The following is a 17,667-nucleotide window of genomic DNA, read 5'->3' as shown; positions in this document are numbered from 1 at the left end:
TCCAGTGAAACACACCAGAGGCTCCAGGTGTTCCCAGTCAGTCGCCAACTCCTTTGGCTCCGCCCCCTCTCCTCCCACCATCAAAACAAACTGCTGCTAGCTCACCGCAACAGGAAACAATCACAAAATAATTGTGTGAAATCCTGGAAGGACATAGTTCGGATAAAACAAGCAAATTAAGACACTTATAATTTCTTAAACACAATCTCAGATTGTTATGATATAAACTATCTTCAATGTTACCTAAAGATAACTAATGTTATATTCTGAGTGCAGTAAAGGAGACGAGAGACCGGAGAGCGTTTCAGCTTTTAATTCACTAAGAAGTCTTTTATCACAAAGAAAGTCTTGAAAATGCAGACGAGAATTTCTGGATATAAACTGTACACAAAAAGCAGGAAAGGCACTCTGCATCCATGTTCAGCACCCGACCCGCACCAGAACCCACTCCAGAACCCACAACAGAACCCACTCCAGAACCTACTCCAGAACCCACTCCAGAACCTACTCCAGAACCCACACCAGATCCCACACTAGAACCCTCTCATGAACCCACACCAGATCCCACACTAGAACCCTCTCATGAACCCACACCAGATCCCACACTAGAACCCTCTCATGAACCCACACCAGATCCCACACTAGAACCCTCTCATGAACCCACACCAGAACCCGCAACAGAACCCAATTTTTGTCAATTTTTCCAAAATCAGAGAACCGATGGCAGAACTCTCCGTGCAGGTCGTCCAGTGATTTCCTGTATGTCTTCATGTCCAGGACGTCTTTCAGCGTAGCCAGCGTGGGGAAATGAGCAAATGACTTGTTTGACATTTGCTTTGAGAATAAAGCTAGCTTGGTTTTGAAGGTTCTGACGTTTGTGTACATTTCATGGACAAACTGGTCTTTCCCTTGTAGCTTCACGTTCAGCTCATTCATGTGTGTCAGTACGTCCTCAACAAAAGACAAATCACAAAGACAATCTGTGTCACTCAGCTCAGGAACATCATCAGCTTTCTGAAGTAGCTCCATAAATGAGATAATCTCCTGTTTGAGCTCCAACACTCGTTGACGTACTTTCCCCAAACTTAACCAGCGGACGTTGGAGTGATGAAGCAAGTCCTGGTGATCAGAGTCAGTTTCTTCTAGAAACTTAATAACCTGATGGTGAAGTCTCCTTGCTCCAACAAAGTTCACCACTTCTACAACCGGCTTCACTACGTGGTCGAGCTGCAGGACGGATTTACAATGTAAGAAAATGTCCTCCTGCTCAGGGTTGTCCTCTTTCACCCTCTCCTGGATTCTTTTGAGCAACCCGATGTTTTTTCCAGTCAGATTTGTCGATCCGTCCGTGGTAACGTTGGCGAGCTACTCCGAGGTAGCTGGAGCCTCTCGATGACCCCCGACACGCCGTCATACGAGTCCTCTCCCCGCGGTGTCCCTTCAGGGATTCCACGGCCAAAAACTCCTCCGTTACCTCAAAATGGTCATTAATCCCTCTGATAAACATTAACAGCTGAGCGGTGTCCTTTATGTCGTTACTTTCGTCCAGTGCCAAGAAATATCATGTAAATGACTCCGCTGTTTTGTTTAGCCTGCTAGCTAACTCTTCGTCACCGTCCTGCGTGATGAGCTCCTGTTTTCTAACGTGTTCTTCTCTCAGGACACCAGACACCTGCTGTCTCTACCAGCAGACACCTGCTGTCTCTACCAGCAGACACCTGCTGTCTCTACCAGCAGACACCTGCTGTCTCTACCAGCAGACACCTGCTGTCTCTACCAGCAGACACCTGCTGTCTCTACCAGCAGACACCTGCTGTCTCTACCAGCAGACACCTGCTGTCTCTACCAGCAGACACCTGCTGTCTCTACCAGCAGACACCTGCTGTCTCTACCAGCAGACACCTGCTGTCTCTACCAGCAGACACCTGCTGTCTCTACCAGCAGACACCTGCTGTCTCTACCAGCAGACACCTGCTGTCTCTACCAGCAGACACCTGCTGTCTCTACCAGCACTCTTTGAGAAACTCCCCTTCGGAGAAAGACTTGATCCTGTAAACTATCTGCCGACCTCCGAGCGGTCCGTTCCAGCGTTGACTGGTTGTTAGCGCAGTTAGCATGCTTGGTGGAAAAGTGACGTCTGATGTTGTATTCCTTTAAAACTGAAACGGTTTCTTGGTAAATCAGACACACGGCCTTCGACCGGACTTCAGGGAACAAGTATTCAGTCGTCCGTTCCTTATTAAACACTCGGGGCTCGCTGTCGACTTTTCTTTTCTTTGGCCCGTTCATTGTTCCAGATGTGTTCAGAGCAGCAGCAGAGTGACAACAGAGAGCAGCCGGCCTAGTGCGCCACCTGGTGGACCGCCAGGTATTACAGGACAAGGTCAAATGAATGCAATCATAATTATGATATGATTTGATTTGGGTAATTCTGTACCAATCTTCGGCGGGCCGGATTAAAAAGACCAACGGGCCGGATGTGGCCCGCGGGCCGTAGTTTGCCCACCCCTGATCTACAGGAACGTGTTGTTGCAGTGATGTTAGCAGTAAGAGAGAGTTGACTGTCGAGTGTCTCCGAGGTTCTTATCAGTCGGGATAACAGAGTTGTTGAAGGTAGTAGTCAGGTCAAGGGTGGGAGAGTCTTTCTCTGGAAGGAAGAGCAGTTCGGTCTTGTGGAGGTTGATTTCCAGGTGGTGTGAGGACATCCACTGAGAGATGTCAGTCAGACAGACAGAGATTCATGCTGCTACCTGTGTTTCAGATCTGGAAAAGAGAGGATCAGTTGGGTGTCATCAGCATAGCTGTGGTAGGAAAAGACATGCGAGTGAAGGACAGAGCTGAGAGAGTCGGTGTACAGAGAGAAGAGGAGGGGACCCGGGACGGAGCCTTGAGGGACACCAGTAGTGAGAGGACAAGGTTCAGACACAGATCCTCTCCAAGTTACCCAGTAGGTGAGGTCGTTGAGGTAGGATGAGAACAAGGAGAGAGCAGAGCCTGAGACACCGAGGTCCTGAAGGAGGAAAGAAGGATCTGGTGGTTCACTGTGTCCAATGCAGCAGAAGGTCCAGAAGGATCAGGACAGAGGACAGAGAGGCTGCTCTAGCAGTGTGAAGCTGCTCAGAGACAGAAGGAGGACCGTCTCTGTTGAGTGGTCTGTTGAAACCAGACTGGTGGTCAAGAAGGTTATTATGGTGGAGATAGGAGGAGAGTTGGTCAAAGATAGCTCGCTCCAGAGTTTTAGAAAGAAAGGGAAGAAGAGAGACGGTCTGTAGTTGTTTACTTCAGACGGGTTGAGGGGGGGTTTCTTCAGGAGAGGGTTCACTCTCTCCTTCAGAGAGTTCAGGAAACAGACCGTTGACAGAGAAGTGGTGATGAGATGGAGAGAAAAGGAAGAAGGTCTGGAGCAATAGACTGGAGAATGTGAGATGGGATGGGGAGGGGGGGTGGAGGTTACCAAGGTAACAACTTGATTGGGAGACGGGGGGGGGGGGGGGGGTGAAAGAGGAAAGCGAAGGGGATGAAGAAGAAGATGATGGACATGTAGTTATAGAAGCTGGGTTTGAAAATGAGGAGCGTATGTCATCTATCTTTTTAGTAAAGTAGTTGACAAAGTGGCTTGATGGAGGGAGGAGGGGGAGGGGGGGGAGGTTCAAGGAGGTTGGAGAAGATGGAGAAGATGGAGAAGATGGAGAAAATGGAGAAGAGCTGTTTGGTGTTGGAAAATGAGGATTGAATTCTGGTTTGGTAGAATGAGCTTTTGGCTGCAGAGATAGAGGAGAGGAGAGAGGAGGAGGACAGAGAGGAGGAGGACAGAGACAATCAAGAGAGGAAGACAGAGTAGAAAGGAGAGTGTCTGTGGCTGAGTTAGGATGCATGAGGGAGAAAGAGTCAGTTGAAGGGAGGGCAGATAAAACAGAGGAGGGAGAGAGGAGGAGGGAGAGAGGAGGGAGAGAGGACGGAGAGAGGGGGAGGGAGAGGAGGGAGAGAGGAGGGAGAGGAGGGGAGGGAGAGGAGGGAGAGAGGAGGGAGAGGAGGAGGAGGGAGAGAGAGGAAGGAGAGAGAAGGGAGAGAGGAGGGAGAGGGAGGAGAGAGGAGGAGGGAGAGAGGAGGGAGAGGGAGGAGAGAGGAGGAGGGAGAGAGGAGGGAGAGGAGGAGGAGGAGGAGGGAGAGAGGGAGTGAATGTTGTGACTGACAGGTCCAGAGTCTGTTGATGTGGTCAGGTTGTCAGTTAGAGAGAGTCAGAGATAAAGAAGTGGTCGGAGACATGAAGTGGAGTTACAGTGAGGTTAGATGTGGAGCAGTTTCTGGTGAAATATAGTCCAGGTGGTTCCAACCTTTGTGAGGAGGAGGAGAAGGACTGAGGGAGACAGCAAAGGAAGACAGGAAGAGCACAAGGTCAGATGACTTCTCAGTCTGGATGTTAAAGTCACCCAGAAGGACAAGTGGAGGACCATGTTCTGGGACGTTTGACAGGAGGACGTCTAATTCGTCCAAGAAATCTCCCGAAGGACCTGGAGGACGGTAGAGGACAACAATGTTTAATTGTACCGGGTGAGTAACTGTCACAGCATGAAACTCAAGAGACAGTGAGGTAGGAAGTGGAAGTAGGTAAAGAGAAAACCTCCATTTAGGGAGATGAGTAGACCTGTACCCCCCTCCCCCTCCTCCCCCTACCAGGAGGTCTGGGGGTGTGGCTGAAGAAGAAGACAGAGGAGAGAGCAGCAGGGTGGATGTTGTCCAGTGTGATCCAGGTCTCAGTGAGACCAAGGAAGTCCAGAGATGAAGTCTGTCTTCAGCTGACTGACAGTCCAGAGTCCTCCTGTGACGAGGAGTTGGGTATGAGTGGAACGGGTGGGACAGATAACAGAGGAAAGGTTACGGTGTTGGTGTGAACGAGTGAGAGGCCTGTAGTATCTACGAGTAGATATACGCACAGGGACGGGAAGTACACACATACTCAGATAGTAGTACTTATACTCAGCGTCCCCCGAAGACTCCAACGAAAGACTCCTTTGTCTTTATCCTCCGAGTCTTCACATGACCAGTCCTCGCTGACGCTTCAAACACTTCAGACCACACCTCCTGCTCGTTAGACCACACCTCCTGTTCATTAGACCACACCTCCTGCTCATTAGACCACACCTCCTGCTCATTAGACCACACCTCCTGTTCATTCGACCACACCTCCTGCTCGTTAGACCACACCTCCTGTTCATTAGACCACACCTCCTGTTCATTAGACCACACCTCCTGCTCATTAGACCATACCTCCTGTTCATTAGACCACACCTCCTGCTCGTTAGACCAAAACTCCTGCTCGTTAGACCACACCTCCTGTTCATTAGACCACACCTCCTGCTCATTAGACCACACCTCCTGTTCATCAGACCACACCTCCTGCTCGTTAGACCACACCTCCTGCTCGTTAGACCACACCTCCTGCTCGTTAGACCAAAACTCCTGCTCGTTAGCCACACCTCCTGTTCGTTAGACCACACCTCCTGCTCGTTAGACCACACCTCCTGCTCGTTAGACCACACCTCCTGTTCATTAGACCACACCTCCTGCTCGTTAGACCACACCTCCTGCTCGTTAGACCACACCTCCTGTTCTTAGACCACACCTCCTGCTCGTTAGACCACACCTCCTGCTCGTTAGACCTCCCGTCACCAGGTGTTACAAATATGCAGCAATAGAAACTCACCACTGATTACTAAACAAAGAAAACTTTCACAGTCTCTAGATTTTGTCCAAACTTGTCTCAGAGAGTCTTTTTACCTCAAACGGTAGAAAGTCAAATACAACTTAGTCCTTAATAGAATTGAAATAAAGACCAGAAGTTTAACTCTAAACTTGTTCTCTTTGACTCACAGTTACTTGAGTGAAAACAAGAATCCAGTCACAAACAATTCCAGCTACCAAAAAACATCCAAGCTTCAGTAGTCTAGATATCCTAAAACAGCAGATGTAATAATAAACTTTAGCAGAGAAGAGTATTCAAAGATTATACTTTGCTTTAGTTCAAGTGATCCAGCTGGATGTCGTCCTCCAAAAGTCAAAAAAATGCAATTTCCTTCTTTTAGAAAAAAATCTCGTTGAATTGAAGAGATTTACTTTCATCTCCAACTGTCCATCATCTCTACGGTGATCATCTCTGATGTAAATGAAGATATTTAACTCAATTCTGTGAAGTTTCCTTTGAATGAAAATGAATCCCGGCATGTTTCAGCTGCTTGTGGAGGTGAGGTGTTGTGGACCGGAGGTGTTCTGGACCGGAGGTGTTGTGGACCGGAGGTGGAGGTGGAGGTGTTCTGGACCGGAGGCGTTGTGGACCGGAGGTGGAGGTGGAGGTGTTCTGGACCGGAGGCGTTCTGGACCGGAGGTGGAGGTGGAGGTGTTCTGGACCGGAGGCGTTGTGGACCGGAGGTGGAGGTGGAGGTGTTCTGGACCGGAGGCGTTCTGGACCGGAGGTGGAGGTGGAGGTGTTCTGGACCGGAGGCGTTGTGGACCGGAGGTGGAGGTGGAGGTGGAGGTGTTCTGGACCGGAGGTGGAGGTGGAAGTGTTGTGGACTGGAGGCGTTGTGGACCGGAGGTGGAGGTGGAGGTGTTGTGGACCGGAGGTGTTCTGGACCGGAGGTGGAGGTGGAGGTGTTGTGGACCGGAGGCGTTCTGGACCGGAGGTGGAGGTGGAGGTGTTCTGGACCGGAGGCGTTCTGGACCGGAGGTGGAGGTGGAGGTGTTCTGGACCGGAGGCGTTGTGGACCGGAGGTGGAGGTGGAGGTGTTCTGGACCGGAGGCGTTCTGGACCGGAGGTGGAGGTGGAGGTGTTCTGGACCGGAGGCGTTGTGGACCGGAGGTGGAGGTGGAGGTGGAGGTGTTCTGGACCGGAGGTGGAGGTGGAGGTGTTGTGGACTGGAGGCGTTGTGGACCGGAGGTGGAGGTGGAGGTGTTGTGGACCGGAGGTGTTCTGGACCGGAGGTGGAGGTGGAGGTGTTGTGGACCGGAGGCGTTGTGGACCGGAGGTGGAGGTGGAGGTGGAGGTGGAGGTGTTGTGGACCGGAGGCGTTGTGGACCGGAGGTGGAGGTGGAGGTGGAGGTGTTCTGGACCGGAGGTGGAGGTGGAGGTGTTGTGGACCGGAGGCGTTGTGGACCGGAGGTGGAGGTGTTCTGGACCGGAGGCGTTGTGGACCGGAGGTGGAGGTGGAGGTGTTCTGGACCGGAGGCGTTGTGGACCGGAGGTGGAGGTGGAGGTGTTGTGGACCGGAGGCGTTGTGGACCGGAGGTGGAGGTGGAGGTGGAGGTGTTCTGGACCGGAGGTGGAGGTGGAGGTGTTGTGGACCGGAGGCGTTGTGGACCGGAGGTGGAGGTGTTGTGGACCGGAGGCGTTGTGGACCGGAGGTGGAGGTGGAGGTGTTCTGGACCGGAGGCGTTGTGGACCGGAGGTGGAGGTGGAGGTGTTCTGGACCGGAGGCGTTGTGGACCGGAGGTGGAGGTGGAGGTGTTCTGGACCGGAGGTGTTCTGGACCGGAGGTGGAGGTGGAGGTGTTCTGGACCGGAGGTGTTCTGGACCGGAGGTGGAGGTGGAGGTGTTGTGGACCGGAGGTGGAGGTGGAGGAGCGACGTGCTGAGACGTTCTGTCTCGTCTTCAGTCTTTTCTGACTGAGAAACTTCTTCAGTGAACAGCTGATGTTCTGTTGGACGGACGTGAAGCAGGAGAAAGAACTGGCGCTCCTCTCCTCATCTCCTCTCCTCGTCTCATCTCCTCTCCTCCTCTCCCCGCCTCATCTCCATTCCTCCTCTCCTCGTCTCCTCTCCCCATCTCCTCTCCTCATCTCCTCTCCTCGGTCTCATCTTGTCTCCACTCTCGTCTCCTCTCCTCCTCTCCCCGTCTCATCTCCTTTCCTCCTCTCCTCGTCTCCCCGTCTCCTCTTCTCGTCTCCCCGTCTCCTCTCGTCTCCTCTCCTCCTCTCCCTGTCTCATCTTGTCTCCGCTCTCGTCTCCTCTCCCTGTCTCCTCTCCTCATCTCCTTGTCTCCTTTCCCCGCCTCCTCTCCTCGTCTCCTCTCCCCATCTCCTCTCCTTGTCTCCTTTCCCCGTCTCCTCTCATCTCCTCTCCTCGTCTCCTCTCATTGTCTCCTCTCCCCGCCTCATCTCCTTGTCTCCCCATCTCCTCTCCTCTCCCCCCTCCCCTCTCCCCGTCCCCTCTCCTCGTCTCCTCTCCCCATCTCCTCTCCTCTCCCCCTCCCCTCTCCCCGTCCCCTCTCCTCGTCTCCTCTCCCCGTCTCCTCTCCTCGTCTCCTCTCCCCATCTCCTCTCATTGTCTCCTCTCCCCGCCTCATCTCCTTGTCTCCCCGTCTCCTCTCCTCCTCTCGTCTCCTCCTCTCCCTGTCTCCTCTCCTCATCTCCTTGTCTCCTTTCCCTGCCTCCTCTCCCCGTCCCCTCTCCTCGCCTCCTCCTCTCCCCATCTCCTCTCCTTGTCTCCTTTCCCCGTCTCCTCTCATCTCCTCTCCTCGTCTCCTCTCATTGTCTCCTCTCCCCGCCTCATCTCCTTGTCTCCCCATCTCCTCTCCTCTCCCCGTCTCCTCTCCTTGTCTCCTCGTCTCCTTTCCCCACCTCATCTCCTTTCCTCCTCTCCTCTCCTCCTCTCCCTGTGTCCTCTCCTCATCTCCTTGTCTCCTTTCCCCATCTCCTCTCCTTGTCTCCTTTCCCCGTCTCCTCTCATCTCCTCTCATTGTCTCCTCTCCCCGCCTCATCTCCTTGTCTCCTCTCCCCGTCTCCTCTCCTTGTCTCCTCTCCTCTCCTTGTCTCCTTTCCCCGTCTCCTCTCATCTCATCTCCTCGTCTCCTCTCCCCGCCTCATCTCCTTGTCTCCCCATCTCCTCTCCTCTCCCCGTCTCCTCTCCTTGTCTCCTCGTCTCCTCTCCTTGTCTCCTTTCCCCGCCTCATCTCCTTTCCTCCTCTCCTCGTCTCCTCTCCTCGTCTCTCCATCTCCTTTCCTCCTCTCCTCGTCTCCTCTCCTCCTCTCCCCGTCTCGTCTCCTTTCCTCATCTACTCGTCTCCTCTCCTCGTCTCCTTTCCTCGTCTTGTCTTGTCTCCTCCTCCAGCCCGGTTCAGACCGGTTCGATCCTGTTCAGACGGTCCGGTCCGGTTCGGTTCGGTCCGGTTCAGACGGTCCGGTTCGGTCCGGTCCGGTTCAGACGGCTCCAACCATTGAAGATAACACTTTGGTAGAAAACTGAACTGCAGCTTCACATGTTGGACGAACCGACGTCTTCCTGATCAGGGAGGAAACGTTACAAACATGGCGCCGCTCAATTTGAAATCTACGGTGTCCCGGGAGGACAAACAGTGAGCGCTGCTGGATTCTCTGGAGGAGAGTGAGCTCAACACCACCACCTGTTGGTGCATTTAAGATACTGCAGCACATCGACAGCAGATTAAAGAGCTCAGCTGATTTAGGAGCAAATTAACTTTTACAAATTAATTTCGATAAAACTAAAAGTGAAAACAGGTTTTTAAGAACAACTGTGACGGCATTAGTTTAAACAGTCTGTATAATAATGAGATTATTGGATTATTGATCCTCGGAGGTCTTTAAACGTCCCTCATGTGTCTCCATATAGATTTTCCATCAGCTGAGATTGGACACAGAAGAAGTTTCAGGTAAACACACCTGAAGTTAAAAGATCAGAATGAGAACAGAGAAGTTTACAATAACATTTTATTTATAGATTTAAATCACAACACAAGTTATTAAAAGAAATTTACATGTTCACACAAGTCAACGTTTCACAGTCGATCGTTTCTATTCTAACAGGAGACGAGGACAGTTGGACAGGACGCCCTGAAACGTCCTGCTGGGACATTCAGATGGAGGTTTAACTGCTGCTCCATCACTGCTGATCTGCTCTACAGCGCACAGGCTCCCCCTGGTGGCCAACGTGTTCCCTCAGTTATCAATCATCAACCAATCAAATCATTTCCTTCGTTCTGAACTCTTCTGATTGTTTGTTTCTATAACTTGGATTCAGGAGGTGAAACGTCACATCTCAGGTGAGTTGTGAAGAAGTCCTGGATCTTCCTCCACAGGTGGACCTCGGCGGCTGCGTGGGCTCTGGGCTCGCCCCCCCACAGGACCGGCCGGCCCACCATGCTGTGGAAGCTGGAGGGACAGTAGGGTCCGTACGGAGGCTCCAGGAAGTGTCCCGCTCCAGGATAGGACACGCTCTCATAGTTGTCCTTCCCGTGTGTCTTCAGTCTGTCCACCATCTGGTCCATGTACGACTTGCTGTCCCAGTTCTGGTCGTCCTCCGCGGCCGCGAACAGGAAGTGTCCTGTGGCCCGTTCGATGGGGACCAGGGCGTCCCGGTTCTCCTCCGCTAGCGTGCTGGGGACACAGTGTTTGGTGATGACGGCTCCCGACGCGGTGGAAACTATTTTCTTTGGCTCAAACTTGAGGGTGGGGAGGATCTGGCTGTTCCTGTAGTGGAGGGGGAGAGCTGTGTTGGCAGAACAGCCGTTGATCCACACGGTGGCCTCCACACCTGGCAGGTAGGACGCCACCGACAGAGCCAGGTCTCCACTCTTAGAGAGGGAGACCACACCCACTCCTCTGCTGCCCACCTGTGGACCAACGGGGACATTACACCCAGATCATGTTTAATAGAAGCGGTCCTATCGGAGGTTTGTCCTGCGCTCCTCCAACAACTCACCCCGTCTTGTTTCTTTAAAAACTCCAGCGCTTCTTCAAAGTAGTCCAGATGGATCTCCGTGGTGTTCTTCGCCTGCTCGTCGCGGCCGTACAGCGACACGGTCAGAACCAGGAACCCTCGGGTGGCCAGCAGCGCCGCTCTCTTCTCCGACAGACCGCCACCTAAGGTGTACAGGTCCAACACGGCCGGGAACGGACCTCCACCTAGTCACACGGGACACGAGTCACATGACTGATGAGATGAAGTAGAACCAGCAGTCGTTACAAATATCAGAAAACCCTGTTTCAAAAAACACAATAAAAACAGAATGTAACGATTTGTAAATCACAGAAACTCAAACAGACCAAAGAAAACACATCAAATGTTGAAACTGAGACATTTTATTGTTTTATAAAAAATATCTTATTGTGAATCTGATGTCAGCATCACGTCTCTATAAGTTGTTCCAGGATCATGTTCACCACTGAGCTGCATCAACTCTTCTTTTAACAACACTCTGGAAACCTTTGGGAACTGAGGAGACCAGTTTCTGGAGTTTTGAAAGTGAAATGTGGTCCCATTCTGGCCTGATAGAGGATTTCAGCTGCTCAACAGTTCAGGGTCTCCTTTGTTGTATTGTTCATGTCCTGATGCTCCAGATGTTTTCAATGATTGACAGGTCTGGACTGCAGGAGGCCAGTTTATCAGCGGACTCTTCTACTAGAGAACCATGCTGTTGGAATACGTGCAGAATGTGGTTGGACGTTGTTCTGCTGAAATAAACAAGACCTTCCCTGAAAGAGACGTTGTCTGGATGGCAGCATATGTTGCTCCAAAACCTGAATATATCATTCAGCATTAATGCTTCCTTCCAGATGTTCAAGCTACCCATGCCATGTGCACTAATGCATCCCTGTACCATCACAGATGCTGGCTTTAGAACTGAGCTGATAACAAGCTGGATGGTCCCTCTCCTCTTTAACCTGGAGGATGCAGCGTCCATGATTTCCAAACAGAATCTCAGATTGTGATCCATCAGACCTCAGGACAGTTGTCCACTTCACCTCAGTCCATCTTCAATGATCTCGGTCCAGAGAAGGCGGCGGTGTTTCTGGATCATGTTTCTATCTGGTTTCTTCTTTGGAGAGTTTTAACATCATTTGTGGACGCAGCGATGAACTGTGTTCACAGACGATGGTTTCCACAAGTGTTCCTGAGCCCATGCAGTGATTTCCACTCCAGAATAGTGTCTGTTTGAAGGCCGGTCGCTGGAATCAAATTCAAAATAAGGAAATATTTTTCATAAAACAATAAACGTTCTGAGTTTAAGGACACCAACCTGGAGGAGTGAACAGGACTCCTCGGAGGTTCCCCTGTTGGACCGGGACCCGGCTGACACCGTCTCCCATCAGAAGCCTCTCATTGGTCGCCTCCGCCAGCATCCTGCCCTCCCCCTCCCCCTCCCCCTGGTGCACAGAGAACTTCACCACGTGGGGGTTCAGAGCTTTGTTCTTGGAGAAGAACTTGTGCAGAGTGTGAGGCCTCATGGACCACAGCAGACCCATGGGTTCAACCCCCACGTAGCTCCCCCCCAGCGAGGGGTCCGTGTCCAGGTCCACCTCCCCGTCCCCGTCGGCCCTGTAGGAGGCCGAGGAGCTGAACTCCACTCCTCTGTCGTCGCTCGATCTGGCTCTCATGGTGACCACCTGCCTCGACCTCAGCCCGCCCAGCTTCACCTGGACGGGCTCGTCAAACAAACACCTGGCGCTGGGCAGCAGCCTCAGTCGCACCTGGGAGGACATGTTCTGGAGGTTTGGACTAAAAAAAAACCATTTCATTACACTCTGAATCTGTTTATTAATTATTATTATTATTATTAAAACACTTTGTTTATCATTGAGACTGTTTGCATATTTTCTTCTTTCTATTTATTTCCACTTCTCCTGATTTACCAATCAAAGCTGTTTAATGTACAAAGATATTTCTTACTAGCTTGTGTTGTTTTTTTATACTTTGTGAGATCATCATCATCATAAAGACCAAACCAGCTGTTTTAAAGGTCAGCGACTCAAATTACTGACATTAAAACGCTTTTAATCTCTGTTGAGTTGCAGTTGATTATTTACAGAAGATGACATCAGTGTCAGTGAAAGGATGTTTTTATTACACATTTTAATAATAAATGATTGAATATAGAATTATGTTTTTAAACAAAATATTGGATGAAATAAATTTATGATGATTCTCGTGCATGCAAAAGCACATTTTTTTTTAATTTTTTTTTATTGAAATAAATAAAACTAAAATAATGTTTTTGCTTCCTTTCTCTTTAATTCTCAGATTCTAGCTGTGGCCACGTGACGGGGACCCGAGCCCCATGTTGGACACCACTAACGCTGGGTAAACTTGACGTCACTAAACATTCAGACACGTTCAGAACCTCCTCACAAGTTTTTCCAGCGAGTCTGTTTCGTATTTAACGCGGGAACAGAGGCCTCACCTGCACACGGAGGACAGGTGAAGCTCGTCTTCTTCTTCTCTGCTTCCGGTTCTTTATTTTAAACCCTGTGATATTAAAACAAACGATAACAGACAGAAACTCCCAGCGTCTCCTCGGAAAAAGTAAACATCCAACGAAACCGGAAGCTGTGTTCTTCTTTTCTTTTCTTTTGCGTTTTATGGCGGATGGCATCCAGCGAAAGGTGCATTACCGCCACCTACTGTATAGGAGTGTAGTTACCGATCCCCTTACAGACAAACAAACGGGATGTCTCCATCTGAAGACGGACGCGGGACGTCTCCATCTGAAGACGGACGCGGGATGTCTCCACCTGAAGACGGACGCGGGATTACTATATACAATATACTAATTACTATATAAAATATACTAATTACTATATACTGTATACAATATACTAATTACTATCTACTATATACAATATACTAATTACTATTTACTATATACAATATACTAATTACTATCAACTATATACAATATACTAATTACTATCTACTATATACAATATGCTAATTGATATATACTATATACAATATACTAATCACTATATACTATGTACAATATACTAATTACTATATACTCTACAATATACTAATTACTATATACTAATTACTATATACTATATACAATATACTAATTACTATATACAAATTACTATATACTATGTACAATATACTAATTACTATATACTCTACAATATACTAATTACTATATACTAATTACTATATACAATATACTAATTACTATGTACTATATAGTAATTACTACATACTAATTACTATACACAATATGCTAATTACTATATAATATACTAATTACTATATACAATATACTAATTACTATATATTATATACTAATTACTATACACTATATACAATATACTAATTACTATATACGATATACTAATTACTATATACTAACTATATACAATATACTAATTACTATATACTATTTACAATATACTAATTACTATTTACTATATACTATTTACAATATACAATATATTATATACTATTTACTATATACTATTTACAATATACTAATTACTATATACTATCTACTAATTTGTATAGTGTTTTGTACATCGTAAATAGTATATTGTAAATAGTATATAGTAAATAGTATATAGTATATTGTAAATATTATATAGTGTTTTGTACATAGTAAATAGTATACAGTATATTGTAAATAGTACATAGTAAATAGTATATAGTATGTTGTATATAGTATATAGTAAATAGTATGTAGTATATTGTAAATAGTATATAGTATATTGTAAATAGTACATTGTAAATAGTATATAGTATATTGTAAATAGTATATAGTATATTGTATATAGTATATTGTAAATAGTATATAGTATATTGTAAAAAGTATATAGTATATTGTATAGAGTATATTGTAAATAGTACATAGTAAATAGTATATAGTATATTGTAAATAGTATATAGTAAATAGTATGTAGTATATTGTAAATAGTATATAGTATATTGTAAATAGTACATTGTAAATAGTATATAGTATATTGTAAATAGTATATAGTATATTGTAAAAAGTATATAGTATATAGTATATTGTAAATAGTATATAGTAAATAGTATATAGTAAATAGTATATAGTATATTGTAAATAGTATATAGTATATTGTATATAGTATATTGTAAATAGTATATAGTATATTGTAAAAAGTATATAGTATATTGTATATAGTATATTGTAAATAGTATATAGTAAATAGTATATAGTAAATAGTATATAGTATATTGTAAATAGTATATAGTATATTGTAAATAGTATATAGTAAATAGTATGTAGTATATTGTAAATAGTATATAGTAAATAGTATACAGTATATTGTATATAGTATATTGTAAATAGTATATAGTAAATAGTATGTAGTATATTGTAAATAGTATATAGTAAATAGTATATAGTATATTGTAAATAGTATATAGTATATTGTATATAGTATATTGTAAATAGTATATAGTAAATAGTATATAGTATATTGTAAATAGTATATAGTATATTGTATATAGCATATTGTAAATAGTATATAGTAAATAGTATATAGTATATCATAAATAGTATATTGTAAATAGTATATAGTAAATAGTATATAGTATATTGTAAATATTATATAGTGTTTTGTACATAGTAAATAGTATACAGTATATTGTAAATAGTACATAGTAAATAGTATATAGTATATTGTAAATAGTATATAGTAAATAGTATGTAGTATATTGTAAATAGTATATAGTATATTGTAAATAGTACATTGTAAATAGTATATAGTATATTGTAAATAGTATATAGTATATTGTATATAGTATATTGTAAATAGTATATAGTATATTGTAAAAAGTATATAGTATATTGTATATAGTATATTGTAAATAGTACATAGTAAATAGTATATAGTATATTGTAAATAGTATATAGTAAATAGTATGTAGTATATTGTAAATAGTATATAGTATATTGTAAATAGTACATTGTAAATAGTATATAGTATATTGTAAATAGTATATAGTATATTGTAAAAAGTATATAGTATATTGTATATAGTATATTGTAAATAGTATATAGTAAATAGTATATAGTATATTGTAAAAAGTATATAGTATATTGTATATAGTATATTGTAAATAGTATATAGTATATTGTAAAAAGTATATAGTATATTGTATATAGTATATTGTAAATAGTATATAGTAAATAATATATAGTAAATAGTATATAGTATATTGTAAATAGTATATAGTATATTGTAAATAGTATATAGTAAATAGTATGTAGTATATTGTAAATAGTATATAGTAAATAGTATACAGTATATTGTATATAGTATATTGTAAATAGTATATAGTAAATAGTATGTAGTATATTGTAAATAGTATATAGTAAATAGTATATAGTATATTGTAAATAGTATATAGTATATTGTATATAGTATATTGTAAATAGTATATAGTAAATAGTATGTAGTATATTGTAAATAGTATATAGTATATTGTATATAGCATATTGTAAATAGTATATAGTAAATAGTATATAGTATATCATAAATAGTATATTGTAAATAGTATATAGTAAATAGCATATAGTATATAGTACATTGTAAATAGTATATAGTATATAGTAAATAGTAAAAAGTGTTTTTGTATATTGTCAATAGTATATTGTATATATAGATCAAGAAAAAAATTAAAACTGCAAGCGGGAACATGAGGACCTTCGTGTGCTGCACGTCGGGAAGCCGGCGGCCCCGACCCACTGGATCCCCGACCCGCTGGATCCCCGACCAGCTGGATCCCCGACCCGCTGGATCCCCGACCCACTGGATCCCCGACCCTCTGGATCCCCGACCAGCTGGATCCCCGACCCTCTGGATCCCCGACCCTCTGGATCCCCGACCAGCTGGATCCCCGACCCGCTGGATCCCCGACCCGCTGGATCCCCGACCCGCTGGATCCCCGACCAGCTGGATCCCCGACCCGCTGGATCCCCGACCAGCTGGATCCCCGACCTGCAGCGTGCGAGGGCCGCAGATCACTGCTTGCAGTTTTAATTCTGATTATATTCGATAACATTTGGAGCCTCAAAGTTACACTTCTTATATGTTTTATGTTAGTGAATACTTCCATCTTTCAGTCGCAGTTAATTAACGCAGATTCAAACAATCTCCACAATATTTGCAGCAGCTTGTAGTTTCGCAAAATTCCTGCAATATTTCTGTAAAAACCATCATTACATCACAAAGTCTCCTATAAATATAAATAAAACTGACTTATTTCAGTTTCAACCAACAAGAATGAAGTGAGATGAAGAGGTTAGCGGTTAGCTGTTAGCTACAGCTTCATATTGAGCATATTGATCTTAAAGTCACTGTGAAGTTTACATCCCTAAATGTTAAACACAAACAATCAATAAAATCTGATGTTTAACACGTATGATTATGTGATGTTCACTATCTCCATCTCAGTTGTGGCTCCGCCCCCTTTCAAACATGATAAACCACCATAAAGACGTCTGACCTTCGGTTGCTGCTGTAACAAGTCCACGGCCTCTTCAAAGACATCCGGATGGATCTCCTTCATGCTGGACTCTTTGTTGAGGAACACAGAGATGGACAGAACCTTTGCCTTTGTTGGCCAGCAGAGACGCTCTCTTGTCACACCTCAAGGTGCACAGGTCCAACACGGTGGGGAACCGTATGTCTCCTGGGGGACATCAAACAAGAGAGGACGTGAGACGAGAGAGGACGGGTCAGAGAGAAAGAGGACGGGTCAGAGAGAGAGGACAGGTCAGAGGGGACGGGTCAGAGAGAAAGAGGACGGGTCAGAGAGAGAGAGGACGGGTCAGAGAGAGGACGGGTTAGAGAGAGAGAGGACGGGTCTGAGAGAGAGGACAGGTCAGAGGGGACGGGTCAGAGAGAAAGAGGACGGGTCAGAGAG

General features: G+C 45.4%; 2 protein-coding genes across 2 annotated transcripts; both read right to left on the bottom strand.

The window, feature by feature from the left end:
• Positions 1-297: 297 nt before the first annotated feature.
• LOC138215536 (general transcription factor II-I repeat domain-containing protein 2B-like) lies at positions 298-4,454 on the bottom strand. Its single transcript, XM_069177763.1, has 2 exons — positions 4,431-4,454; positions 298-1,365 (listed from the first exon to the last, which is right to left on the bottom strand). The coding sequence occupies exons 1-2, from the start codon at positions 4,452-4,454 to the stop codon at positions 505-507; spliced, it is 885 nt and encodes a 294-aa protein (XP_069033864.1). The 3' UTR covers positions 298-504.
• A 5,247-nt stretch (positions 4,455-9,701) lies between these two features.
• LOC138215767 (acyl-coenzyme A thioesterase 2, mitochondrial-like) lies at positions 9,702-16,532 on the bottom strand. The gene is made up of 5 exons (XM_069178122.1): positions 16,446-16,532; positions 13,190-13,520; positions 12,029-12,507; positions 10,711-10,913; positions 9,702-10,621 (listed from the first exon to the last, which is right to left on the bottom strand). Exons 3-5 carry the CDS (start codon positions 12,489-12,491, stop codon positions 10,013-10,015), a joined length of 1,275 nt encoding a protein of 424 aa, XP_069034223.1. The 5' UTR covers positions 12,492-12,507; positions 13,190-13,520; positions 16,446-16,532; the 3' UTR covers positions 9,702-10,012.
• Positions 16,533-17,667: the final 1,135 nt, after the last annotated feature.

This window comes from Embiotoca jacksoni, unplaced genomic scaffold (assembly GCF_022577435.1).
Source record: "Embiotoca jacksoni isolate LCO1_2020_lvr unplaced genomic scaffold, fEmbJac1.0.p SCAF_109, whole genome shotgun sequence".
Lineage (NCBI taxonomy): Eukaryota > Metazoa > Chordata > Actinopteri > Embiotocidae > Embiotoca > Embiotoca jacksoni.
The sequence above is the reverse complement of the archived record's forward strand: the minus strand, read 5'-3'. Positions and strand labels throughout refer to the sequence as shown.